The 27,144-nt window shown below is 33.3% G+C and overlaps 2 protein-coding genes across 3 annotated transcripts; one reads left to right on the forward strand and one right to left on the reverse strand.

Annotated features, from left to right (window-relative positions):
* Positions 1-3,392: 3,392 nt before the first annotated feature.
* LOC121746556 (transcription factor bHLH137-like) lies at positions 3,393-5,759 on the reverse strand. Its single transcript, XM_042140441.1, has 8 exons — positions 5,255-5,759; positions 5,043-5,186; positions 4,834-4,899; positions 4,632-4,700; positions 4,466-4,555; positions 4,222-4,353; positions 3,982-4,115; positions 3,393-3,777 (listed from the first exon to the last, which is right to left on the reverse strand). The coding sequence occupies exons 1-7, from the start codon at positions 5,549-5,551 to the stop codon at positions 4,017-4,019; spliced, it is 897 nt and encodes a 298-aa protein (XP_041996375.1). The 5' UTR covers positions 5,552-5,759; the 3' UTR covers positions 3,393-3,777; positions 3,982-4,016.
* A 6,709-nt stretch (positions 5,760-12,468) lies between these two features.
* On the forward strand, positions 12,469-26,636 carry LOC121747968 (protein transport protein Sec24-like At4g32640). Of its 2 annotated transcripts, none has more exons than XM_042142157.1 (26): positions 12,469-12,676; positions 12,777-12,839; positions 12,966-13,877; positions 17,477-17,689; positions 17,810-17,884; positions 18,030-18,128; positions 18,424-18,535; positions 18,950-19,077; positions 19,848-19,967; positions 20,313-20,390; positions 20,622-20,699; positions 20,872-20,964; positions 21,164-21,218; positions 21,319-21,395; positions 22,053-22,124; positions 22,229-22,312; positions 22,495-22,614; positions 22,725-22,793; positions 23,253-23,330; positions 23,458-23,596; positions 23,829-23,993; positions 24,752-24,897; positions 24,980-25,159; positions 25,489-25,577; positions 25,692-25,723; positions 26,126-26,636. In XM_042142157.1, exons 3-26 carry the CDS (start codon positions 13,044-13,046, stop codon positions 26,230-26,232), a joined length of 3,243 nt encoding a protein of 1,080 aa, XP_041998091.1. In that variant the 5' UTR covers positions 12,469-12,676; positions 12,777-12,839; positions 12,966-13,043; the 3' UTR covers positions 26,233-26,636. The 2 variants fall into 2 exon arrangements, with proteins under 2 accessions (XP_041998091.1, XP_041998090.1); XM_042142156.1 differs by having other exon boundaries at positions 12,470-12,676; positions 20,310-20,390.
* Positions 26,637-27,144: the final 508 nt, after the last annotated feature.

The raw sequence follows: 27,144 nt of genomic DNA on the forward strand, positions 1-27,144 counted from the left end.
TTTCTGAGACAACAATTTCATGTTATTTCAAGTATGTTTATAATGAGAATGATAAAAATCTACTCCTATAACAGAATATCCAAAACTTGCCGACTCGGAGGCCGAAATCACTGGAACAAATGACTGTTTATATGATTGAAATTCGGATAATGACTAATATATAAATATTTAAGTCAATTAGTATAAACATAATTAACAGGCATATGATTTAGCATGCGAAATAGGATTGATTGATGAAATCCAACAGACATTTATGTTTGAACCTGACATCTGTCAAACATTTATGACACTAAATTATTAATCTTGTTCGTTTGTATTTGGGTTTATATTAACAATAATGCTATGCGGCCACAATGTGGCTCGCCACACTGTGGCAGTTTTGTAAATAGTTGAAACAAATAATATTATAAAATAATAGTTCTAGATAGTGCTTAAGTATTTTGACATAATCACCCTTATCCTTCCAATTTGAGAGAATACTCATTTAATTACAAATTTAAATTTGAAAACAATCTCTTTCTATACTAATTACAACTCCATTTCCCAAAAATAATTATTATCGGATCCTTAAAAGGGATGACATCAAAACATGACAATATACTAGTCATATGAAATTTGTAAAATAATACAATAACTTTAAACAATTAAACGTGATATAGTAATTATTATTATTACTATTATTATTAATATTTATTAATGTATTTACTATTGTCGTTGACTTTATTATAATAACATTATTTTTTAAATTATCATCCATTTCAAATGTTAAACTTTGTATTATACTTTATATCACTAAATTTATATTAACTTATCATATACTATTAGTATTACGGAGTACTCCTATTATTTAATTATTGGTGCAAAACCTGACACACACTTTAGACCTATACAATTAAAAGAATTTAAATATTTAATTATAATATTATATTATACTACATTTACCTAATATTGTTAATTTTTATTATAAATAAAAATATGAGAACATAAGAGTAATAAATATAAAGTGTTATCGAAAGTTGAGGAAAATATAGATGGAGAATTAAGGAAGGGGTAGATTAGTCTTGAAAAATTTGTACTTTTCCAAATGCATTAAATTTGGTTGAAAAATGTAATTATGGCCGGCCATAATATGACCATTTAGCACCACTCTTATATTAATGTCGAGTATTCATTATTCAAGTGCTATATATATTGATCCATTTATTGACATACACCAATTTTAAGCCTTGCTAGCTAGGTCTAAGAAATACATTTCACAATTTGACCTACATTATTATTGTATTGTTGAGTTTGATAAGCATCGAAATTAAACCTTACGGCCATGGATAAATTATAGTCAATTAAGATTAATTTTATATATTATGTTCAATCGTAGAATGCATCATATTCTCATAAAAATTTGTCTAGGGACATTCTTCTTTAGCAGGACCTCAAAACGTAGTCCCATCGAAACGAACTGGACAATCAATTTTATTTTCTTCATTGTTTTTCGAGATTGTGTATGTTATTTTTCCAATAACTGATATGTTGAGCTCTAGATTCAGAGGGACCAATCATGGCGATAGCAATGGAAAGATTTCACTCTAGAAGTTTGTTGGGTTGGATTTTGGTTTCTAGAGGATCCAGATCGAAGATTACCTCTACACCAATCAATTATGACAGTCCCTGAGAGAAAAGTTGAACAAAATGGATTCTGGTGAGTGGGAGTTACTGGACATAAAGAATATGAGTGCTATACACTTCTTGATGTCCTAGAACGTGGTCTATCGCAATTTCAATTTCTCATAGTAAAATAGTAAAAAATATGCAAGAATGATACATATGCACAATAGTCGTCATACTTTTATAGATGATCAGACATCATTATTTTAATTTAGTAAATCACTTAAATATCTACAACTTTAAAACATTATGTTGGACCATACTAAAATGTTTCAATTTACCTATTTCGATGTGCATGCTTTTGAACTTGAGTATTGAGTTTTTGTTCATTGGTTTTATCAAAATAAAAGTTGTGAGGGGGGAGGGAGGGGGGTTGGTTCGGCATTCAAGCAATTTGGAGCAATACATATGTATATAAGTTATGTCATGGGGTTTCAGTGTTCAATGTGTGTGTGGTGAGAACAAATTGATTAGTCGGTGGAATGGGAATCAAAGCCAAATATTAGTTGTGGATATATATAATTACATTGATCTCTATTTGATATCATAACATTCATTTTGGCCCTTCATGAAAAATAGTGTTAGACAAGACTAAAACCCATGTGACACAGAGATTAAATTGTCTGCCTTTGGAATGCACTCTTTTCAGCCAAGTATTACAAAATTTATTTACCTTTTCCATTGAAATAAATTGAACATAGAATCTTTACACCCCACCTTAGATTTGTCTTTTTCTCTCTTTTTTGGGAAAAGTCGAGTGCATTAATATTGAAAAATGATGTTCGTGGAGAAAATGTTACTAGGCGGAGAGGCATGAATAGTAGGTCGGAAATATTATAATTAAAAAAAAACTAATAACATTAATCTCATATACTATTAGATTATAATGTAGCTTAAACTATCTACTAAGTAAATTAGGTCAATTCTAGGTGTGAAAAGTTTAATCAACCAAAACTAAAGACGAAATGTGGTGCATTCTCTTTGAAAGTTGACAAAAATGAATTACACAAACTTTTAGACCCGGATTGTGACAAGGCGAGTGATTTACTTTTTGCATATATAAATGGATATGCTGCAACAACAGTTCTGACTAATTCAATTATCGATTATAGAAATTGAAATTATAGCCTATATAGGTAAGTCCTCTTGATTTGAATTAAAAGTTCTCAAATTGATTTCTCAAGTCAACATCGATTTCTTGCTGATGAAATTCTATGTCAACAATGTTAATTCGATATAGGATTGAGAAACGAGTTTCTGGATTTGAAGTTTAAGAGAAAGGAACTTCAGTTGTGGTCTCAATCCTATTAATATCCATGATCACTTAATTGACAATGCAATAAAAGAAAAATATTTTTTTAATGGTATGGCAGAATTGTTAGTAATAACGATGACAATAAGTATTGAATCTACTTGGACTTTTGCATGAATTGATATAGTTATGAAAAAAAATCAAAATTGAAGCATAAAATTCTTGTATGTATTCAATACTTTAATTACTTAAACATTTTAACTATCTACACTACTTACAAAAAGCAATATAATTGGTTTCGTACTTGGAAATAGATATGTACAAATTTATACCTCAACCTATACATGCTTATCTATATATGTCTCCCTCAATACATAAAATAGATTATACAAAAAGAGATAAAACCCACGTAAAACTAGACACGTATCAGAAGTCATGTCAACAGTAAAACATCAAATCAAAGACAAAAGACAGGAAATGGGCAAGAATAGAAACCCAAAACTGTAAGATTAACTGTAATAACAGACTCACCGCAAAGTCATAATTTCTTGTGAAAAATAAATGGAGTAATTAAAAGTGACATACACATCCAAAAATATTCCTGCTATTTTACAATATTCTTGATCACTAAAATCCTAGACACCCACGAACTTAATCATGGGTGCAGAAATTAGTTGGAAACAAAGGATCTCAAAAGAGAAAGATTTGCTGATATTTGGTCGGTTCCACTGATTTCTGACTCCAAGCTTTCGAATTTCTTTTACCACTTCTCCTCATTTGGAATTGATACGGCAGACAAGAATAACCAGCTAGCCTTTGATTTAATTACTATCCTTTGCTACTTTTTCTTTGATCAAAACCATCTGAAAAATGTAATAAAACAAAGTGAGAATTTATTAATTATCAATTAAATATGATGTATGAGTGTGACTCATAAAATAAATATATTAAATGTTGAATTGCTTAGATTGTTTATAATTGGGGGTTGGGAACAATGATTAGTAACTATCATAATAGGTAGATATTAAAATGATAGGTTGAGACAAATGAATGATATGAGTTCTTACCATATGGTTGTAGTAGGACAGAGGATGTTGGGTTTTTACATCAATGGGAAAGAAAACAAGTTGTTGATGATTCCTGACTGGTTAATAATTCTTTGTCTTTTCTCATCCACTTCCCACAAAACCTGCCTATCACCCTGAAAATGATATCAATACATAATTAATCATGCCACAAACTATAATTAATTAATTAATTAATATACTAGTATAATATTCAAGAAAAATGAAATAGTAGTTGTGTACCTGGGGTAGAGCATTCGGAATTTGGGTTTGATATGAGAGAAGAGAATTATCTAAGACAGGATATGTATTGGCTGTTGTAGGACTGCATTCTTGCATGCCTGCTGGCAATGGTGATGCCAAGCTATTTAAATTCTGCATGCATTTATTGGGCAAATAAATCAAATGTAAGAGTTTAGAACATTTAAATTGGAGTATCAAATTTGTGGAAATTTATTACTCCCAGTAGAAGGAACATTCTACATACCTGATTATCAGGTCCTACCATCAGTAATTCCATGTCCATACCAAAATCATAGAAGGTGGGATTCACAGATGCAAGCTTCATTGAAAGAAACTGCAATAATAATACAATTAATAAGTTTATCCAAAAAATGCATACTTATATAAATATTGATATTTATATTAATCACCTCAACTTGATTTTGGAGTGACTGGACATAGTTTATGATTTCATCCAACATGGGGGCCTTTCCAGTTACCTGTTCATCAATCAAATCCACATCAACATGCCAGGAGTGAGAAATATAAAAGATAGAGTAACTTTATAGTATATGTAATTATAAATTAAAAAAATAGACACAATGATATTAACACAAAGTTATTGATTTTGACCTTGTCACAACCGGGAACTAGAGCTTGTAGTAGCTTCATTCTCTCACTTATTCTCTCCCTCCTCACCTAAAAAAAGAAACCCATAAATTCTCATACATAGTTAAAAAAAAAAGTTCACTGTACATCCAAATTTAGTAAATCTTGAAACATTATCCACTCCAAAAAATAGTTAGATGGAAATAATTACTGTATTATTAATATTTGCATACCCTCTCAGCAAGACTGTGGCTATCAGTTGCTTGGCCCCTCCTTGCTCTTACATGAATGTAACCTTTATCTTCTTCACCTTCTTTCTTCTTTTCTGCTTCTTTCACTTTCTTCTGCTTCTTCCCTTTCACTAATTCTCTCATATCCTGCAAAACCAAATCAATTATTTAAAAAAAATCAGAATTAAATTAAGAAATTGGGATTTGAATAGAACCTTGGATTGGGCAGAATTGGATTTCCTCTTCTTGTTGAAATTGGGGGCGAGGGTTTTATGGGTGACGACGGAGATGGAGGAATCCATGCTGTTCTTGTTGGTTGCAGCAGCATTTAACAGAGAAGAATTATTTGAGGGTGTTGTACCATGGTGGAATAAGGCATTGTTTGGATCATGGAAAAGGGCGCACATGTTATTAATGGTGGTGGAAGAGGAAGAGGAGTTGTTAGTCTTTGCCAGGAAGACTGATGATGATGATGCGTCGAAATGCTGAAATGATGATGAAAAAGCTGCCATGATTTTTATTTTAAATAAAATTAAAACTGTTTTGGTGAAGAGAAGAGAAGAGAGGATTGGAATTAGGGTTGAAGAAAGTGATGGAAGAGAGATTCTTGAAAATTGGGGTTTTGATTGATTTCTGTGAATGAGGAGGTGAGAAGGAAAACAATGATGATGGGTCTGAGGCAATCTCAAGAGGGTCAGGTTTATATAAGAGAGAAGACAGAGACTTTGCTCAAATCCTCTTTTCCATGCACTTACTTTTTCCTATTTGACTGGTCTCTTCAATTTTCATTAAATAAAATAATTTATTTACCCTATAGTATGATTTAGTAATTCATTTACCCTAACGTTATCCAATAGGAGTATTTTTTGAAGGAGGTGGAGGATATTTAGATTTTTCTGCCACAAAACATATCACACAGAAAAATTCAAAGTTTTGGTGGGGAGGGGGGGCCATTGCCACGGCCCCTCTAGTTCGGCCATTGCCGTAGGGCCACTACAAAGCAAGCATCATTTAATACCCATGTCCTACTTATTAAGTTTTTTCCAAATTAAATACTATTTATTATATCAATCCATTCATACATGCAAGCTTAATTCTTCTACCCAAATAAATACTACGGAGTATATAAAAATGTATGCAATTAAATGAACTCTAGGGGGGAGTACAATTCTGATAGGAAAACCCAAAATAACCATTTCAGTTCAACCCAATCAAAATAAATAAAACAATTATATTATTAAATACTCAATTACTATACGAGTATGATTCAGGGTCTGTCCTCAATGGAAATATAGAATAGAAGCGTCACTTCAAGCCAAGGCAATACATTTATTAAGTGAAGACTAAATTGCTAGAAAGCCTACAATCTTTTGTTAGTGTGGACATAGGAAATCCCAAATATATTCGGAGAGAGGGAGAGAGAGATGGAAGGGCATTAAAGATGTGGAGGTTTTGTCTGAGACAAGTCGATGCCATTCTGTAGTGATTAGTTAGTTAGTTAGTGAGTGAGTAAATAATGAACAGTTATAGAGTTGAATGCCAGTTTGCTTTTTTTCCCTCTAATTCAGTGAGCCATATCATTCTGGTCAAAATCACTTGTTTCCTCCACCCTTCTTCTTCCTTAATTCTCTTCATTTTTGTCCCTCTTAAACCAATTTCACATTCAATATAACACCATTTTCATTTTATTCAAAAATTTACAACATAGATTTTTTCTTCAACTTGATTCTTGAAAAAGTATTAAATTTTCTGTACCAACATCCAAAAGTCATGTAATGGAAACCAGAAAATGAGTCAACGTGATACACTTATGAGTAATGAATCTTAGTAGTGGAGTAGTATTTATTTATCACAGAATAATGTCCCTAGCTATGTAGAGACGTAGTACAACTACTCTAGTCGTTATATGTGTTTGATTTCATTCAATGTGTCGACATAGCTATGAAAAATTTAAAATGGGTAGCTATTTTGGCTTTAATAACTTGATTAATTCCTTATTATCATGCTTTTTGTTTTTACTGTTATTATATACACTTTTTTTTAGATAATACTCCACTTTTTATTTGCTACAAAACAACTATATTCCGAATTAAATTAATGTTACGATTGAGCAAGTTTGTTCAAGCACTCGAGCTTGTTTAGATATTACTCCATCAAGTACATTCATCACAAGCTTGTTTTAAAGTGACACGGATCTATATGCAAGGCCCCCAAATTGAAAAATGAATTAAATAACATAATTACTAGAAACTAAGGGCAGTAAAAGGTTAGGTTCATATTCATCATAGGAGTAATAATTAATTGTTCTACTTTTCAAGCTCCTGAGACGTAAGATCGATTTCGACGTCTCATTACTTGAAAATCAACTAATTCGACAAATTAAAAATCTTTTTCCTATATAGGACGACTTGTCAACTCAAATATTTATCCGCATATCAGCATATACACATTAATGTTACATCTCATTAGAAGACTAAGTATGCATAAATAAAAGCAACTCAAAATACATGTTTCGAAACAAGAAGAAAACTATAGTAGTAGTATTTACAAATTACTGAATGCATGCTTAATTTGACTTGAAAATGATAAAGATTTGTTCTTCAGTGGGAAATGATTCATATATGTTGTTCAAACTCATTAATCTTTGGACAAGATTTACTTGTTCAAATAATAGGTTTTACATTTTTTTTCAGTCTTGATCTTAATTAGTTACTACTCCGTATGCGTGTGTGTGTGGAGAGATTTTGGAGTAGATAATTAATTAGCCTTTATTTTCCATTGTGATTTACTTGATTAAATGGGACACATACAACGGCGAGGAGCATTGGAATCACTTGCCGACGGATTATACAACAAAGTCACAAAGCGTGTGGATTAGATTAGCATTTTACTAGTAAGTATTATTTAATAATCAAACTACCCTTTAAAGAGATTTTTTTTATTGCGAGAACAGTGAATTTGCAATGTATCTATAGTTGGCATACCTGAGAAGATCAATTGAAATGCTTAATCGTCCAATTGGACCAAAAATTGATTGAAATATCTAATTGTTTCATTAAATATAAAATTAATTGAAGTATTGTTAAGTAAACTTCACTGGATTGAAATATCCAATTGGACCAAAAATTGATTGAAATATCTAATTATTGAAGTATTAATTGAAGTATCTATTATAATCTACAACTGAAGCATTAAGTATAAAATTGATTGAAGTATTGTTAGCTTTTCGTGGCTTGATCTAGACAATATGTCTGATGCTCCTTTTGTTTTCGATGCTATCCTACTACCTAATCTGTTTTGCGTGAAGTGTTTTGTACTATTTTCATGCTTGTTTTGTTTGTGTTTTTTGTTTTACTATGTACTCCGCAGCTCGCCTATCTTAAGACTCGAGCATTTTGATTAAAAATTTGAGCAATTAAAACCTTTAAAATTGCTCAAGCTTATCCTTAACTACATGAATTAGTCGACTCCTAAAACTATATATTTTCAACATGGCCAACGTTATTGGCAGAAAATTACTTGTAATGCCATAGAAAATCAAAATAGCTAGGCAAAAATCGAAGTTAATAATTACCATACGATATGAAATTTGGGAGTCCAAATTCGAACTTGCAGTTGAGAGACATTTATGTGAATGTTCTTCAATTCAATCCAAGAAAATCCACTATGATCGTTCACTTCAGAGTCCAGTTCAAATATGTTCAGGTCATTATAGAGATTCCCTGCATACGTATGAGAAACAAACAAACTGGAATACACGTTCGAATGCAACAAAAAAGTTGAAGAAACATAAATTAATAAGCAGACAAGGAAATCTTACTTGAAAGACCAAGATATTGTATTAAATGCACAATATATATAAGATGTTTTGTTTTAAAAACGCAGTAATCAATGAGTGAAACGCAAGAATTAAGTGCAATTTTGTTCTTTATACTCCTCCGTCAATGAAAAAATACTTGTGAATTATACTCTCTCCGTTTACAAAAATATGCATTTTTAGTTGGTCACGAATTTTAATGCACAATTAATAAAGTAAGAAAGAAGTATAAAGAAAAAGTAATGAAAGTATTGTTAGTGGAAAATGAGTCTCATCTCATTAGAGGGAAAATAGTTTCCAAATTTAGAATGTGCATATTCTTGTGGATGAACTAAAAACAAAAGAGTGCATATTCTTTTAGGACGGAGGGAGTATATGTATAACATTATAAATTGAATTAAGTTTATTTATTTAAATACTTGTAAATTCTAATTATAACCTTCCCTCTCTCTATGAAAAATTATTCTCGTTTTTTTTATTTTGATCCATCCATCAAAAACTAGTTTCATTTCTATTATGGAAGCTTTCTCACAACTTTTCTCTTTCTCTCGCTAATTTTACCCATTTTTTCTCCCCCTCATGTTTGACCCATTTTTTCCACCTATATTACGAGCTACCGTTCAAATTCGTGTCATACATAAATTAGATTATTTTTTTGGATAGAGGGGTATAAGATATTTTTTGTAAGATAAGATATGATATGATATGATATGGAAACATTAAACGTGATATGAAAAACGTAAAAATAATATCTTGTAAAAAAGAGAGCATACAGAAGAAAAAAGAAAATTTGATAAGTTTGGTTGAATTTTGTAATATTGAAATTGTTGTGTTAGTACCATTAAAAATTGCTCCAAATTCTTGGGTGTCATTTATTGTTTACTTCGTTTGAAAACATCTTCTAATATTGTATAATTACTAGTAGAGGAGTATTATATTGCTAACTCAATACTTAATTGCTAACTATAATTAAATAATAGCCATTAAATATTTAAATCAATGCATCAGCTCCGAAATATCAATATCATCAATAAAAAACGACAATAGGGGTATTAAGGTCAATTTACAATAAATTAGTTGTAACTAACTTTTGAAAAATATCTCTAAACTTTAAATGATTATAACTATCTCAATTTAAATTATTTGTTCACGCAACATATATCAAATTAAAGATAATTTAATAAGGATTCCAACGATATCTCAATTGCATATGTTTCAAGAACAAAATTTGAATTTTTTTAATGAATTTTTGTATTTTTTGTCAAGCAAATATAACTAACAAAATATGTCAATTGTAAAAATGTCAATGTGAAACTGGATTGACATATTCAATTCAGTGTGTTGACATTTTTATTTTAAACCCTAAATTTAGAGTTTTTAATATTAAAAAAATAAAAAACAAATTTACATGTGATAATTTATAGACCATTAGATATTTTAAATCTTATAGTGTTAAATTAGTTATAGTTAACAATTAAGGGGTGAGTTAGCAATTGATCACACCCCTTCCTAGTATAATTCAACATAACAGAGGACCTCAGCTTAAGTAGTTATAGAATATTGCATATCTTTTCCACCCACTATATATGAAGAAAAGTAATTAAACTTTTCTTTTCTTCAAAAGGGACGGTTGATTAGCAATTAAGCAATGCAAATGAATAAAATGATAATAAGAATGTGTGTTACCTTTATCGTAATCATTATTAGAAAATATAAATATGTCCCTTAGCTTCGATAATGCAAATGAAAATAAGAATTTAATTATATTACCTTTATTAGTTTGCAAGAATAATCATTATTGAAAAAAGTTAAATATGTCCCTTCGAAAATAACCATGCAGATATTTAATTAGGATTCTATCAACACCCCACCAATTTCTTCCCCAAACTCAAAATAAAATTAAAAACCGTAGCGTCACCTTCCCATCCCTTGTGATTTGGACTTGATAACAAATAAAAATATGACATGTTTTATGTTTATGCTGCCCATTCTCATTTCAATACCAAAAAAAGCAAAAGAAAATCTTCTATGATATTTTGTTACAATTTTTTTTATTAAGTCTGGATTTTTATTTCTTTTTCGTTTTTCGTTTATTAGATCTAATTTTCCTTATTATCTTCGTTAGTGTATTCCATCTTTAATTTAATATAAGGTTCATTACTTTTTACTTCATTTTTTTGCATGTATAATTAATTCATATGAATCTTATACGTGTACCCATCTGAAATATATCATACAATTATAAAATGTAAATACAAGTTTTAATGTTTGCCGTTCATTAATTTAAAGAAAAATAAATTGAGTGCTTTTTTATGCAGTTCGTAATAAATGTTGGGCCGGTTTAATTATATTGGAAGCATATCAAGAAAACAAAACTGAGTTTTTGGGCTTAAAAATAATGGCCCATTCTGCTAAATAATTTGGGTTGGCCATGTTTAGAAATGTGGTATGAAATGTCAATTGACTATTCAAATTAGATTAATATTTTCTTCTTTTTTATTGTGTCAACCATTTTTTACAATTACTTACTAAATTCACTTATAGATGCAGAATTTACTTTTCATCAATCAATTAACATCAGTAATTCCTAGAGTAATAGGTTTCAATTTTGGTAGATTTGTTTTATGAATAAAGATTAACATCGACGTCAACAAGTAAACAATGTTGTTTGGATCTATGATCAAATTCAAGAATTAGTATCAAGTTCTTTTTGGGCCCATAATCAAGAATGAGTATTGCAATTGTAACATTGATTAATTTTATAAAAGACAATTATTATATCTCACTCATTTTTCTTCCTAGCTAGGCATTGCATTAATGAGCTATATGGATTACTATTAATTTGTGTTATGGCTATTAATTAGAGAGTGGAGGCGAGATGTAGAGGGTAACGCAATTTTATATCACCACTAATACTTAATTTAATGAACTCGGTTTGATTCTACATTTACATTATGAAATTCAAACTAAGTAATCACATTATGGGAAGCATAATCGATGAAAGTTGTGCTATTTTTTTTACTGATATTACTACATTTCAGGCTAGTTTTGTTAATTATTGCATTATCATGATCACGGTGTAACATATGTATATGAGTATATCGTATTGTTGTGATTATATGATGATTATTTTGTAATAAGTGATTAGTATTTTATAACACTTTGATTATCATGTTACACTATGATACTCACCTTGTACTAGCAACCTACTCAAAAAAAATACTGTATATGGATTATCATATTAAAAATAAAATACAAATTTTAGATTTTTTGGTATTAATCTATTTGATTTGAATTGATCTAAAAATTCAAAATTTAATACTATAAAAAATACAATCCGATTTCGATCAAAATTTTCAAAATTCATATATTCGGTTCTGCCGACCCCTACCTATAAGATTGGAGTTTACAAATCAAAATCTAGTAACCTTAAACATTGGATTTTACAGATCCAAATATAGTCCTTTTTTCCAGTCACATTAGATTTTACAAGTCCAAATATAGTGTTTATTAAAAGTCACGTGCCTGCCTTGAATATGTCGCGTGCGTACAGATCATCAGCTGAACTGCATATCAATCTTCTATTGAAAAACCTAAAAAAGAAAAAACTGATAAAAGCTAAAAAAAAAAGTAAAAGCAGCAAATTTCAATAAATTTTTATAACCGTAATATGTTAATTTTGCTTTGATCCTTCAGAAATTTACCATTTTGCGTTTCATTTTCCTCTATCTATCAATCTCGACTTCGATCCGTAACTATTACCTATCGATCGGAAATCACTTTCTCCAAAGCTGTAATACAAATTTACGCGCAAAATTAGGTTCCTCTGGCTTCAATCTGTTGTTATATGTTGATTTGTTTCTGTCGTTTTGGCTCCAATTCTTTTCAATAATATAATTTTTGCTTTTTTGCATAGTTAGATCGGAATCTGGTCGGAAAGCGGTCGGTTCTTCCTGTAACGGACCGGTATTTCGGCCTTCACCGTAAGTTTATATATAATTTTAGTGTTTAGTTTTTGTTTTTTTTGGTATGTTACCTGTGTATGTGTGTGATTTGGCTAAAAAGATTGTTTCTTGGTTCATCCGCCTTTGTGGTTTTTCGATTTGTAGGCTTGAATTGGATTGGGAATAGATTTCACTCTGTGGAGGATATCTTTTTGTACTAAAGATTTCTGAGTAGGTGAAGTGATGGCAACTCCTGGAGGACCTAGGACAGGGAATTTCCCCCCGAATTTTAACCCCAATTCCCTTGCTAATAATATGCAAAACCTACAAATTAATCTGCCTAATCAGCAGCAACAGAACAATGCTGGTGGTAGTGCCCCTAGACCTCCTCCGAATGCTACACCATTCGGTCAACAGGCTCCCCCTTTTGTTGGCAACAGACCAGGCCCACCTCCCCCTGGTGTATTTCCAAGGGCTCCAGTACCGCCTAATGCTCCTTCTCAAACTTCACTGCCTCCAAATATGGTTTCTTCTAGACCCACTGGTCCACCGCCTGGATCTCAGCCTCCTCCCTTTTCATCAAGACCGCCACCACCTGGGGCAATGCCATCATCCATTGGTAGACCTGTTTCTGCCACACCTCCTGCATCGGGTCCTCGTCCTGGATCATACCCGTCTTCTCCTCTGACATCAGCTCCCTCCACTCCGTCTCATGTAAGTGCTTTTGGTCCAGTTAGTAATGGACCACCTACATTTGCACCAGGTATGACACAAAGTGGGTCATCATTCCCTCCTGCTATGGGTGGTATGCCGAGGCCTTTAGTTGGACCTCCGCAACCACCAGCTATGTTATCATCTAGGCCTTCTTCTCAGCCGCCGCAAATGCACCCTACTTTTGGTGCTCCACCTACTGCTGTATCATCTGCCTCTGGGCAACCTGCACCGCCATTTTCAGGCCCGCCACGGAATATGGTGCCTCCGATGGGTTCATCCCCATTTTCAGCACCAAATACAGGCATGCATCAATCTATGAATTCTCCTTATGGGATGCAGACATGGCCAGCACAGCCACAGCAGGTTAGTTTTATCATTTTTACCACTCTTCCATGATTCTATCATATTTTGATTACTTTTATGCTCCTGCTTAGATACATGATGACTGACCTGCAAATCATGGAGATATACACGGTTCTTGCCCACTTGAATTTAGCTAATGATAATTTTTTGTTTCTGATTTAAGTGCTACGTATCACTTACATGTTTAATTTTTTTCTACTATAGAAAGGAGGAAAAAAACGTGGCAGATTTTAAAGCAGATGCTAACTTTTATGGAATTAAACTATTTACACTATACATGTGATGTTAAAAAAAACAGATTCTATTACTGAAGTGGCTTGAATAGTTTCGAGAGCATAATATTGAGTAACAAAAAAAATCAGCTTTGATTGCTTCTTTTAGAAACTGTAATATTAAAATCAGCAATTCAGCATCTTAACTGTGGAGCTACGTGATCCGTGTCCTGTATATAATGGTGCAAGATTTCAATCAAAAGGTAGGATAACTAGAGTTTGAAATTGAAGCATAAAGATTTAGTTTTTGCCTTTCTAGGAACTTTAAAATCATGAAGATTTGTGTTTTTCTTTCTAAGAACTTTGTTGAGTGTGTACTTTGCATCCAAGATTCGTCCAACAAGTTATGAATGAGGGTTATGTAAATTGACAACAAGTCAACAAGCCATGGCCATGGTTTTAATGGCAAGTTGATCATAGTCATATGCATGTATTATTCATATTCTGAATTCTTCAATTCATGATAGTTTACTTTTATAGCTAGAGGAGTTGATGGTCCAAACCTGTTTGAATGCTAAATGAAGGCTTTGAGGGGCCTATGCTGTTTAGATGTTACAAAAATACTTTCTAAGGGCTTGTGGTTTTGGTGTGTTTTCCAGCTTAACAATGGTTAATTTAAAATCTGTAGTAGGGATGTTTTTCACTGTGCCTCTAGTAATATAAATTCCAAGTATGCTTTTGCATCTAACTATTATCTCATTTGTGCCATTGACATACAACAGTGTATTTGAGAAGTTATCATCGTTATCATTTGATGATTATTTTCCTATCTAATGATATTTTGGGACAGCCTTTTGCTTCTACCTTTTTAATAGGAAATGATTATTGAAATTCTTGCTGAACTTCTCTTATTTTTATCAATAATTTATCGGCATAAAGTCTATAAGAGTTGTGCATGTGTGTAATTCATCTTTATGATGATTTTAATGTGAAAACATAAAAAAAATTGAAGAGAAAGGGACTCATAAAAAGTGAGGGAAGGAAGCTAAGAAAACTACCTAGTTTTGCAATTACCACGATGACATTATTGATGTGTAATTTTAGGTTTATTACAAAAAGATAATATAGCACTCAAGTTCAATTAATTAACCAAAATATTACCTCTTCGTAAGGTGTCGATCCACAGGGAAGGAAAAATTATTTAACTCTAAAACGTAGAAAACACATACTAAAGAGGATTTTAATTTGAAGATTTTGATTTCTAGATTATGCAAAAACAAATAGACGAACTAAAACAAGTAAGACGATTTAAGAGAAGAACATGTTACTCCAAACACTCATGGATAAAACAATGATTTATTCTTATATCCAACTTTATTTTATGACTTACGGGACTTTACAAACAAATTCACGATGCTAGCACTGAACATGCTTGACATACAAAAGTTCAAGAATAGTTGAACACATATTCTAAAAACTTATCTTCATTAATCTAAGAATCCTACGGATGCGCGAGAATCAGAGATCAACTACTATTAGCACATGAAATCCATTATCAAATTATCATTTGAACAAATCTAATTGATAATTCATTACCACAATGATCCAACTTATTCAAAGTTTAAGAGACATTCAAATAAGCCTAAAGATCTACTACAAAAGGTGCACCAAAAGTAATAGAATCAAACAATAAAAACGTGATAATGACGATCATAAGATAAAGAAGTACATAGCATAAATCACATGAACAAATTATCCAATTACATGTTTGGAGCAACACTAAGACTTTTAGCCAAGCATTATCGAACTAGGAAGGATGAAAAAGAGATGAAAAACCCTCAGAACCATGGAGTAGGCTAAGGAGAAATTGATGACTCCTTTCTAAATCACGTAATTTCTTCCCCAAAAACAAGAACTCCTCTTCAATCCCTTTTCTCTCCCAATTCGTCTCTTCCCTTCTCAATTTTCTGCTCTCCCCCAACTGCTTCCCTAGATTCGTCCTTTAATTCCCTCTTCAAAACCGTCCCAAAAACTGCCGAGTTGCAGTTAGAGTTGAACCACCCGGCCGGGTGGATTTTTGCAACTAAGAATTCACCCGACCGGGTGATAGGAATTCCGCCTTCTCTGGACACTTTACACCTTGCGAATCTCACCCGACCGGGTGGATTTTGTTGGTGTACAACTCACCTGGGCGGGTGGTGGGCTCTGGACTCCGCATGCTATATATATTTCACCCGACCGGGTGTCTTGAATCTGGAAATTCACCCGGCCGGGTGTAAGTTCTGGAATCCTCCAACATGCATTTCCGGCGAACTTCCAGCTTTCAACCCTCCTAAACTTCAATAAAAGCACAACTTGATGAGTTATAATTAACATAAAAATGTGTAGTCTAAGGGGAAAAATATAGGAAATATGCTTCGCATCAAGTATGCATAGCTCTCTTTTAATAATCTTTTCTTACCCCAAAAGAGCCTAAGGAAGAGTACTTGATTACTGACCTCTCCAACTTTAATTTCATCCCCTGTTTCTAGGCAATCCTTGAATTTGTATTTTCAACTGATTGTGAAGTGAATCGCATAGAAATGGCTCTTGTTTAACTGAAGTGGTATTTTATATCACAGATCTAGGACTTGGGGCAATATCATTATTCTTGCTTTTAGAGCATGTAATGTATGGGTGAAAGTACCATGATCTAGTTTTATTTTTAAGGATCTTGCTTGCAACCAAGTAATCCATATATTATATCTTGCAGTTTTAGGTTGTTTGAACTTCTAGATGGAATTTACTCTAATATGGTTCTTGTATATACTGCACAGCCACTATGCTGTCTATGTTTTGTGTTAATTTTGGGGCCAGCTTTATATTTTTGTTAAGTTTGTTTGAAGAAAGAACTTACTCTTGGTTCAAGCTATATATGCCAGGTTAGAATAATGTACTCCAGCCGTTTCTTGTTAATAGAGGCGTTTCTTTTCGGCATGGAGATTAAGAAAGAAATGCTTATTGTGTTAAGTGGAGGGATAATAAAGTAAGAGAGAAAATAAAGTAGGAAAGAGAAAATGTGTTAATTTTTGCCAAAAATGGAAACGACTTTATTATGATTGAACGTCCCAAATGGAATAACGAATCTATAAACGCAGAAGGAGTAATATTTTTTGGGCTTGAAACCTGAACGGTCTTGCCACACACTGTAGAGTTAACTATTATGACATAGATTATTATACATTTAAACAAGCATTGGGGAGGATGTTGCATGTGAATTTGGACACATACTAGCTTCGACTATGGCCTTTTGGTTTTTGTTAGTGCTGCAGCCTGCAGCTCAATAACACCTTTGGACCACTTAATCAGCTACTTCATTTTACACTCTAAATCTATGCCAATGTCTAGGTGACTCCACCTCCTCCTATTCCTGGGTCTATGCAGCAGCCTCCGCGGATGTTTGGATTGCCACCAGGTGGACAATCACTTCCAAGTCAGTCTATGGCTCTGAACCAAACAGGGCAATCTAAAATTGATCCCAACCAGATTCCCCGTCTTTCTCAGAGTGGATCTGTAATTGTTCATGAGACCCGTCAAGGCAATCAGGCGAACCCTCCACCGGTAATGATATTCTTGCTTTGGTTCATTTTAATTCTTGCATATTTACCTAAAGTATTTCCTTTGGCGAGAGTTTAGACTTTCTTAGTCCTCTTTTTACTCATTCATTTCTTCTTTGTGAAGCCTGCAACAAGTGACTATATAGTTAAAGACACTGGAAATTGCAGTCCACGCTACATGAGGTGTACTATCAATCAGGTTTAAGTATTTAAATGCATCATTAGCTGTTTGGACGACTATCTTTTTCCCATATTGTTTCAAACTACTTTTCTACCTTTTGTGCGTGACTTCCTCCTTAAGTTGGAACAGCTAATGACAATGGGGTCTCCCTTTGTTATATTAGGTTCCTTTAACTGTAGACCTTCTATCTACATCGGGAATGCAGCTGTCTCTATTGGTCCAGCCTTTAGCTCTCCCGCATCCATCTGAGGAGCCTATCCATGTAAGTGAAGTATTCTGTAGGAGCAAAATTTGGTCTCTTTTGTCAACTTGTTATTAAATGAAGAATTTGGTGTTACTCTAATCCTCGAGGAAAATTATACAGTTTTCTTGTAAAAGGAAATTCTAAGAAGCTGATATCTATTCCAACTATGTTTAAGTTGATCTGCAAAGTTTACATGTTTGACTACGATTTCCATGCTATAACTGTTAATTTTAGATTTGAGGGTTACATGACCTTTGTCAGGATAATTTTATAGGCGCTGAACTACTCTAATTTCTTGTTTCATTGCTTCTAGGTTGTAGATTTTGGGGAAAGTGGTCCTGTTCGATGCTCACGTTGCAAAGGTTACATTAATCCTTTCGTGAAGTTTATTGATCAAGGAAGACGTTTCATTTGCAACCTGTGTGGTGAGAAGTACTCTTTTCTTATTTTTTTGGTGGTTGGTGACTTGTCAGTTTTTTAGTAGTTCTATTAGCATAACTTCGTAAGTCAAATACCATGGGGTGGTCATTGTTTGTTTATTCATTGTCGGAAAAATATGGAAATAACTAATTAACTTGTGAATTATCTAAATATAATTGACCAGATATATTGAGTTTTCTTTCTAAAAGCCAAAACCCTGACCTATAATTGCTTGAACCTAAGTTCTTTATTACATTGGTGGCGGGAGTATTTGCTGTGTACATTGCTTGTCTCAACCTGAACATGGGTCACATGTATGCATGATAATAATATATTATTGCCAAGTATTTATGGGTTCTGGTGTTCTCTTCCTTTTTTATTGTCTTTTACTTTATCATTGTTTTTGGGTTGTGGTGCAGGATTTACGGATGAAACTCCACGTGACTATCACTGCAACTTAGGTCCAGATGGTCGGCGTAGAGATGCTGATGAAAGGCCTGAACTATGTCGAGGAACAGTTGAATTTATTGCGTCTAAGGAGTATATGGTAATTGCCACGTATTTCCTAGATTTGGATCCAGCAAGTATTGAATTGGATGAAATTATTGTTTACTGCAAATCTTATTGGTTACTGCAAATCATTGTGTAGGATTCTATAGCTAATTAGAACCAATCATTATGCTAGATGTCTTTTAAGTAGCACACTTGTAAATGCCAGAAATGAGTATCCATTTTATGATTTGAACTTTCTAGGGCATGGTTTCCTATTTGAGGAATAAGGTATATAACCGTGTTATTTGATAGAAGAAACATCAGTAGTTCTTCTGCAAAGGATTGTGATAGTACTTTTTTTTATAAGCCAACTTTTCTTGAGACTGCCAACAACCTGATTATTGTAACAAGTACATCCATATGTAAAATCGTGGGCAAAGATTTAATTAGTGTTTATCGTTCTATGCATTCACTTTGATTGTGTTATGGATCAACTAGAACTTGTCATGTATGACACATATGGGGACGAAGGGGGGTGGGGGGCATTAGTTTCATAATATATTATATTTAATGAGAAATTAATCTGGGTCTATGATAAAATAATCCTCTGTTCAATCTACAATGCTGGCTTTATTAGCTCTTATTTTGTACAGTATCTGTTACAATAATGAATCCTGCAGAATGACACATATTGTATGATATTTGTTGAGTTACTTTCAGCCTGTTATTGTTTAGGACAACTGAGCTTATGTTGCTTTTATTTATCCATGACACAGAACTTCGTTATGTTATACTGTGTCTCACGTTTTGCTTATGTTATTTCAGGTGCGTGATCCAATGCCTGCTGTATTTTTCTTCTTAATTGATGTATCAATGAACGCTACACAAACTGGTGCAACTGCAGCGGCTTGCAGTGCCATCAAACAAGTGATAGCCGATCTTCCAGTAAGTTCATGTCTGTACTTCTCTTGTGATAACATTTTATTTGTGGGCCTTCATCTAGTCAACTATGAATTAAAGCCTCTAATGGTTTCTTGCTTAAATGGGAAACTTAGGGGGTGGGTGTATCAACAAAATTAGGAGATATTGAATTTGTAAGAGCTGTGAATGTAAAAGCATGATTGGTTTAACCACTTTTCTAGTGTTTAGGGGATTTGTTCCAAAAATTAGTTTGGAGAAGGTGGAGAATAATTTTGAACCAAGTTAAGAGAACTACCTGAGGGTTCTTTGCTTATTATCAGAGAGAGAGAGAGAAATCAACGTGGATTGACTGTGTTTTCCATGCAGAAGGGTCCTCGAACAATGGTGGGTATTGCTACGTTTGATTCCACCATCCACTTTTACAACCTAAAACGAGCTTCGCAGCAGGTTGGTGGAATATTTTTATCTTTCTGGTGAATGAATAAACATTTTATCTGTTTCTTGAATGTTATTTACTCTCTTACTTGGCAATTTGGAAGTAAAATTATTATGTTCTGTGTTATTCAAATTTGTGTTTGTCGTCAACTTGAACGTTTCAGGAGCCACATGTGGTAGATCGCATTGGCTTTAGTCAGTGCAGTGGATGCTTAGCAATAATTACTTCCTTTTTTGTTTCAGCCATTGATGCTAATTGTTCCTGATGTTCAAGATGTCTATACTCCACTGGAAAGTGATGTTATTGTTCAATTTTCTGAGGTTAGTATCATACTTTTCTAGATATATGTTCCTTGCATCATGTACCCTCCCCCCCCCCCACGCCACCTTAAACCAACAAAAATGTTAAAGCATAAAGAAACCTTATTTATGATCTGGACAGAAATTACTGTTTTTTTATTTCACAAAATTTGAATTTTTTCGGTGAATGCAGTGCTGTGAGCATTTAGAAATGCTGCTTGACAACATTCCTACAATGTTTGAGAGTAATAGAATTGCTGATTCAGCTCTTGGTGCTGCTGTGAAGGTATGGACACTTAAAGTTATTCTAAGTTTGTGTTTTTCAACATATGTTGTTTGCTTTCATTTAGTTGTTGGCTGGAATGAACAGGCAGATTGAGTGATAATTACATTATGTTTAATAATTATCCCCTTGTATATGAAAACTCTGAATTGTACACAGACATCATGATACTTGAATCTTATTGTCACATTTCTTACTTTAGGCTGCTTTCTTGGCAATGAAAAGCACTGGTGGCAAACTCTTAGTTTTCCAGTCAGGTAAGCCGACAAATATGATTGCTAGTTTTTTGAGCAGGTAAACTCATTGCCTTAAACCTCTGCCGGTCATGCTAGTAAACTAAAATTTATGGTATTGCAGTTTTGCCGTCAGCTGGTATCGGATCCCTTTCTGCTCGAGAGGCAGAAGGCAGAAGCAACATGTCAGCAGGAGAAAAGGTCTTAATGCTGCATATATTTGCATTGTCAGGACTGATATTATCATAATTTTCTTAATTCCCTATGTGATACCCATTTTCTTTTCCTGTTGCCATCTATAATTTTCTTTCTCACACTGCACCTGGCCCATTTGGGTGTAATAGTAGTATTTGGTTCCCTTCTCTTCTATGAAGCAACTTCATCACTGGTTTTGGGTGCACTATCCACTATGTTAATAACTTAATCATGTGTTTCCTTTATATTTCATTTAACTTAATACACGTCAAGTGCAATAGCTAGCTTATTTTCCTTTAATTGTGATTAATTAAGTTTGGGGAGGTGGCCAGTTATTTGCGACTTACGAATCATTTTGCAAATATTTTTTGGCTGATGATGAGTATAGTATATATAAGTACTGGTTGGTTGGTTATTATCAGGGTTAGGAAGTTATTTTTAGAGTTACCATGTACTTGCTCGGTTCCCTTAAGAATTCTTCCAGCATGTTGTCACTAACCTTAACAGTGTGTACAAGATTGGCAGCGCAAAAAAATAACAAAACAACTTAGTTAAATAAAATAAAAACTATTCTCACTCCATACCTTTGGTGGTTGATTCCTATAATAGTTCATTACCCAAGTGATAAAATTTCCAACTAATTGCAATGATGCTTGCTTTCAGGAGGCTCATAAATTGCTCCAGCCTGCTGATAAGACTCTAAAAACTATGGCAATAGAATTCGCCGAGTACCAGGTGACATTAAAGTTTTTAATTTTGAGAACCCATGATACTTACGGTATCATCTTTTTGTTTAGAATCCTAGCCAGCTTATTCCCTCTCATTTTCATTACTGTCAGGTCTGTGTTGACTTGTTTATTACATCGCAAATGTATGTGGATATTGCTTCTCTCTCTGTTATTCCAACGACAACTGGAGGCCAGGTAATTGAATAATGTTGTAGTAATCATAGGATTACTATGAGTGACCACTATATATTTGGCTATTGTATATTTGTATCACCTTTGAGTATTGAATTATCAGTCTCTTCGATGTTGATATGCATTATTCTTTAGGATGTTTGTCGTGTCATTTCAAAATCTGAACCTGTCATTTCCTTCTTTAGGTATACTACTATTATCCTTTCTCTGCCCGCTCCGATCCTGCTAAGCTGTACAATGATCTTCGGTGGAACGTCACAAGGCCCCAAGGGTTTGAGGCAGTGATGCGTGTTAGATGTAGCCAGGTGAGGCTCTAGAAGTGCTGTTTTTGAGCTTTCTACTTTTGCAACAATATTTCTCTGCAAACATCTCTTTAATAGAAGGCTAGGTTATATTTTAATTGTTTCCTGGATAGGGTATTCAAGTTCAAGAATATTCTGGAAATTTCTGTAAGCGCATACCAACTGATGTTGATCTACCTGCGGTATCTCTCTCTCTCTCTCTCACACACACACACAAGATAAATATGTATGCAAAAATATTCTAAAGTATTGACTTTAATTTCACTATAGTTTATTTTTAACTTGTTCTGAAGTTCACCACAGTTTCTTGTCCTTTCAAGTCTATATCTGTCTTCCAGCTTTTCCTGTGCAAGTTTCATAGTGGTTATTTCTGTTTGTGCATATGATGTCACTTTATGTAATAGTGTAAATGCTGATAAGTGGCTCCATGGTTTATACCATGATGTTCTATAAACTTGCTCTTTCCTTTAAATCCATGAACATACCATGGATTGCTGCTATATATGGTGTTGCACTATTCTTCTCTTCTTATTTGTGATATTGTTTAAGAATCTTTATTATGAGACCAAGATTTCTATTGCTGCTGTACATTTGGTTTCTTCATCAGATTTGTTTCAAGTTATTTATCTTCATTTTGCTAGATTGATTGTGACAAAACAATAATGGTCTCCCTGAAGCATGATGATAAACTACAGGAAGGTTCTGAGTGTGCTTTTCAGGTATCGCTGCTGGAATGGCCTACGAATTATAATTTTTTTCCTAGAAAAGTTTCTGTAGCTATGTTCATTTCTCTTTCTCTTTATTATTCTTATTCATCCAATCACTTTGTATGATTATGTTGTCTAGTGTGCTCTTCTTTACACCACTGTATATGGACAAAGAAGAATCAGAGTTTCCACACTGTCCCTGCCTTGCACCAACATGCTCAGTAATCTATTCCGCTCTGCTGATCTAGACACCCAATTTGCATGTATCACAAAACAAGGTAATTTGGTATATTATAGTTTTTCTGAGATGCTTTATTAAGATTGTTTGATTTTATCTATTTTATAGTATTACTTGGAGACAGCTGCAATACTATTGAGTCATTCACTATACCCTATGCTATATCTTCTTTCTCCTTTCCTTCTGCAGTTATTCAAAATTGCTCTCTTCATGTAGATATACAGCATAAAATTTTCCCTGATTCTTTTGCTTCATCTTATCTTATGTGACAGCTGCTATTGAGATTCCTTCAGCTCCTCTTGCACAAGTCAGGGATCAAGCTACCAATGTTTGCATCAACATTTTATACTCGTACCGGAAGTTCTGTGCTACGGTGTCATCAGCCGGACAACTTATTCTGCCCGAGGCACTTAAAATGTTGCCTCTCTATACACTTGGTACATTCTAAGTTTCTTTTAACTATATGTTATGTAGTTTCTCTTGCTAGAGACATATAGCCCATGCTCTAAGTAAATTCATGAACACCTCATGTGATTCAGACTCCCCAAACTCCTGGTTACACAATTTTTTTTTTGCATTTAATGATTGTGAAACTATGTGGAAATGTGTTTTAATGAATACATTATCTGTATTCATCTATGTGAATTATGCAAGTATGTACACAAAGGTAAAACTATTCTAGGAAAGTAAATCAAAGTAATAAAGCCAAAACAAACTACCATAAGTATGTACTAATATATATGTAATGCAGAATCTAACAATGGTAATTATGCGTTCGTCGAATCCCCTAATATATTGAAGTAAAGAATTAATCTTCTCTTGGATGCAGTTACTCATTTAATTGCATATGGAGTTTTGGATGCTGTGTAGTTTTTCACACAATTGCATTGGATAGTTAGCTGTGTCAAATTGTCAATAAAACTAGAAATGAGAGGATACCCTCAGAACGAATGCCATATTTGATAAATGAAGACCTCTCTTAGGGTCCCTGGAAAAAAATTCTTAATACAGGGAAAATGGCACAACTTAACTTCTTCTGGCATGTGATTGAATTTACACAACATGTGTCCAATGAGTGCTGCCTTTAAACTCTTTTTCTGAATTATGCACAGCATGTGTATCTTATTTGAGTGGTTAAAGTCTTCTTTTCGATAGTTTCATATTTTGTTTTAACGATCTGTCATGCCTTTTTCAGCTTTACTCAAATCCACTGGATTACGGCCTGATGGAAGAATTGATGATAGGTCTGTCTGGATTAATTATGTCTCTCCATTACCTACTCCTTTGGTGATCCCATTGGTGTACCCTAGAATGATAGCACTTCATGACCTTAATGAGAAGGTACGAAGATTTTGTGACATATTTATCTTTATTGGTTTTGTTTGATGTATTTCCTCTCTCATTTTTCATGCTGATTCCTCAGGAGTTAGATGATTCCATTATTCCTGTTCCGATTCCACTTTCCAGTGAGCACATTGCTACCGAAGGAATATATCTTCTTGAGAATGGAGTGGATTGTTTGATATATTTGGGTGACAATGTTCAGCCAAATATTTTGCAACAGGTGTTTGGCATTTCTTCACTTGAAGATATTCCTAATCAGGTACTGCCATATAAATCTGGGTGCACGGTGTCTCTAGTTTTGAAAGTTCTGTATTTTGAAAATGTGATGAAAGTCATATGCTACATTCGTTTTCACACATTCATTTGTTTGAATAGCTTTTACTCGTAGATCTTTCAATTTTTAGGATTCACTATAGCTGTTTCCCTTTTCTCATACTTGTCGCTGTTAATCACTGAGCTCATCATCTCTTCTTGCAACTGTGAATAAGGAAAAAATAGGTTCAATGGTAATACAGTAACTAGTTATGCTTAAATCTTCTAAGTATTTGGCTAGAAGGGAGAGTACTTATGGCCTTTTCTTTCCATCAGTTCATTTTGCAGCAATATGACAATCCCTTGTCAAAGAAGCTGAATGACATTGTAAATGAGATAAGGCGCCAACGATGTTCTTACCTACGGTAAAAACCAAGTTTTTGTTGTTGGTCTACCAGTTCATATAATATTTTGTTCTATAATATTTTATTACTTTTTGCGTACTTCTCAACTTTTCTCTTCTCTTTCTTGTTCTGCAGCTTGAGACTCTGCAAAAAGGGGGATCCATCAGGTTAGTTTCTCGCAGATTCACATTCACCACAGCTTCACTCTCTTTCACAACCTGTGCTCCAAACCATCTGAGTTCCTTCCAAAGACCCTGAAATTCCATGGGCGAGAAGGAATTTACCATTATGGGGAAAATTAGTGGAGTTAAGAAAATATAATTTAGATTAATAACAAAAGTATAGAATGTTCTGCTACTAGAAGAGAGGATCTTGGGATCTATTGGAGAGTCTAGTAATTGGTGAATATCAGTCTTATTTTCTTTCCCTGGTAATGGTATAGAGGTATTGGTGCTAAATAATGATAGTAGTTTAAACGTACTGTTTTTGTTATTACTAGCAGGACTTAGCATGTTGCTGTTTAGTTTTATGTCTTCTCATCCTTTTTAATGATTCGTTTTTCTTTGCAGGGATGACGTTCTTCTCGTACCTGATTGAAGACAAGACGGCTAATGGGCTGTCATACGTCGAGTATCTAATACACATTCACCGACAAATTCAGAGTAAAATGGCTTGATCAGCTACTGGCAAAAGTTTTGACACCTAGGAGAAGAACACATGAGATGAATCTTGATGTTTGCTGTGACACTGGGAGATCTCGACAAATACATCTTTCCTTTTTGAGTGAGGTTGGAGGTTATAATTTTGTTTAGACAATCATTACATTTGATGGGTTTGTTGATAGAGTTAAAAGATATAGAAATAAACTAAAAAGGAGTTGGTTTCAGGTTTTTGGATATATTCCTATCTATAATCTTTTGCTGCATTGTGTCTTCTTTTGAGTTGTAAAACTCATAATGTTGTATAATTATTTAGATTTAGTGGTCTTTGTTGATCCAACTTGTAAGGTACACAATTGATGAAATTAGGACACTTCTAACTCATCAAAATATTCATGGAGTTGTGTGATTTCTGTATTTAGCCTTTTGTATTTAGAAATATTTGATTGCACTAACATTAAAGCATGATTATGAAAGATGATAATAAATTGGAATCATGTGGTGGCGTTAAGTTATGCAAGATTTCTTAAGGATTGTTTGGTGTAAAATGATTCAATTTTTCTGGAAATCCAATCTAAATAGACATTTTGTCATGCTTGAAAAAACTAATCTTAGATTTTAGTCATGTGAGATGTGACAAAGTAACAAACATCATGTTGTTAAACTTATAAACAAATAAGCTTATTCATCCCTAACTAAGAAACAGTACTTTTGTGATTTTGTATGCATAACTAGGAAAAGTTTTTTATTCTTATGATAAATCATTGGCTTTAATATTCTTAAGTGGAGAGCAGATTATACATATGAAAAAATACGAATAAGACTGAGTTAAAGCCTATGAAGAGGTTCAGTCTGAGCCAATAATCTTTGTATGATCTAAATCTACATTATGATAGTACAAAATTTGTTATCTTAACATATAAAAGCAT

Source organism: Salvia splendens, chromosome 9 (assembly GCF_004379255.2).
Source record: "Salvia splendens isolate huo1 chromosome 9, SspV2, whole genome shotgun sequence".
Lineage (NCBI taxonomy): Eukaryota > Viridiplantae > Streptophyta > Magnoliopsida > Lamiales > Lamiaceae > Salvia > Salvia splendens.

Coding starts and splice junctions, on each gene's coding strand:
- LOC121746556 (XM_042140441.1), bottom strand. CDS start 5,551: ATGGCAGCTTTTTCATCATCATTTCAGCATTTCGACGCATCATCATCA. Junction 5,187..5,254: donor CCAATTCTGCCCAATCCAAG/GTTCTATTCAAA, acceptor TTGGTTTTGCAG/GATATGAGAGAATTAGTGAA. Junction 4,900..5,042: donor GCCACAGTCTTGCTGAGAGG/GTATGCAAATAT, acceptor TTCTTTTTTTAG/GTGAGGAGGGAGAGAATAAG.
- LOC121747968 (XM_042142156.1), top strand. CDS start 13,044: ATGGCAACTCCTGGAGGACCTAGGACAGGGAATTTCCCCCCGAATTTT. Junction 22,794..23,252: donor CTGATGTTGATCTACCTGCG/GTATCTCTCTCT, acceptor TCATTTTGCTAG/ATTGATTGTGACAAAACAAT. Junction 23,994..24,751: donor GTTGCCTCTCTATACACTTG/GTACATTCTAAG, acceptor TGCCTTTTTCAG/CTTTACTCAAATCCACTGGA.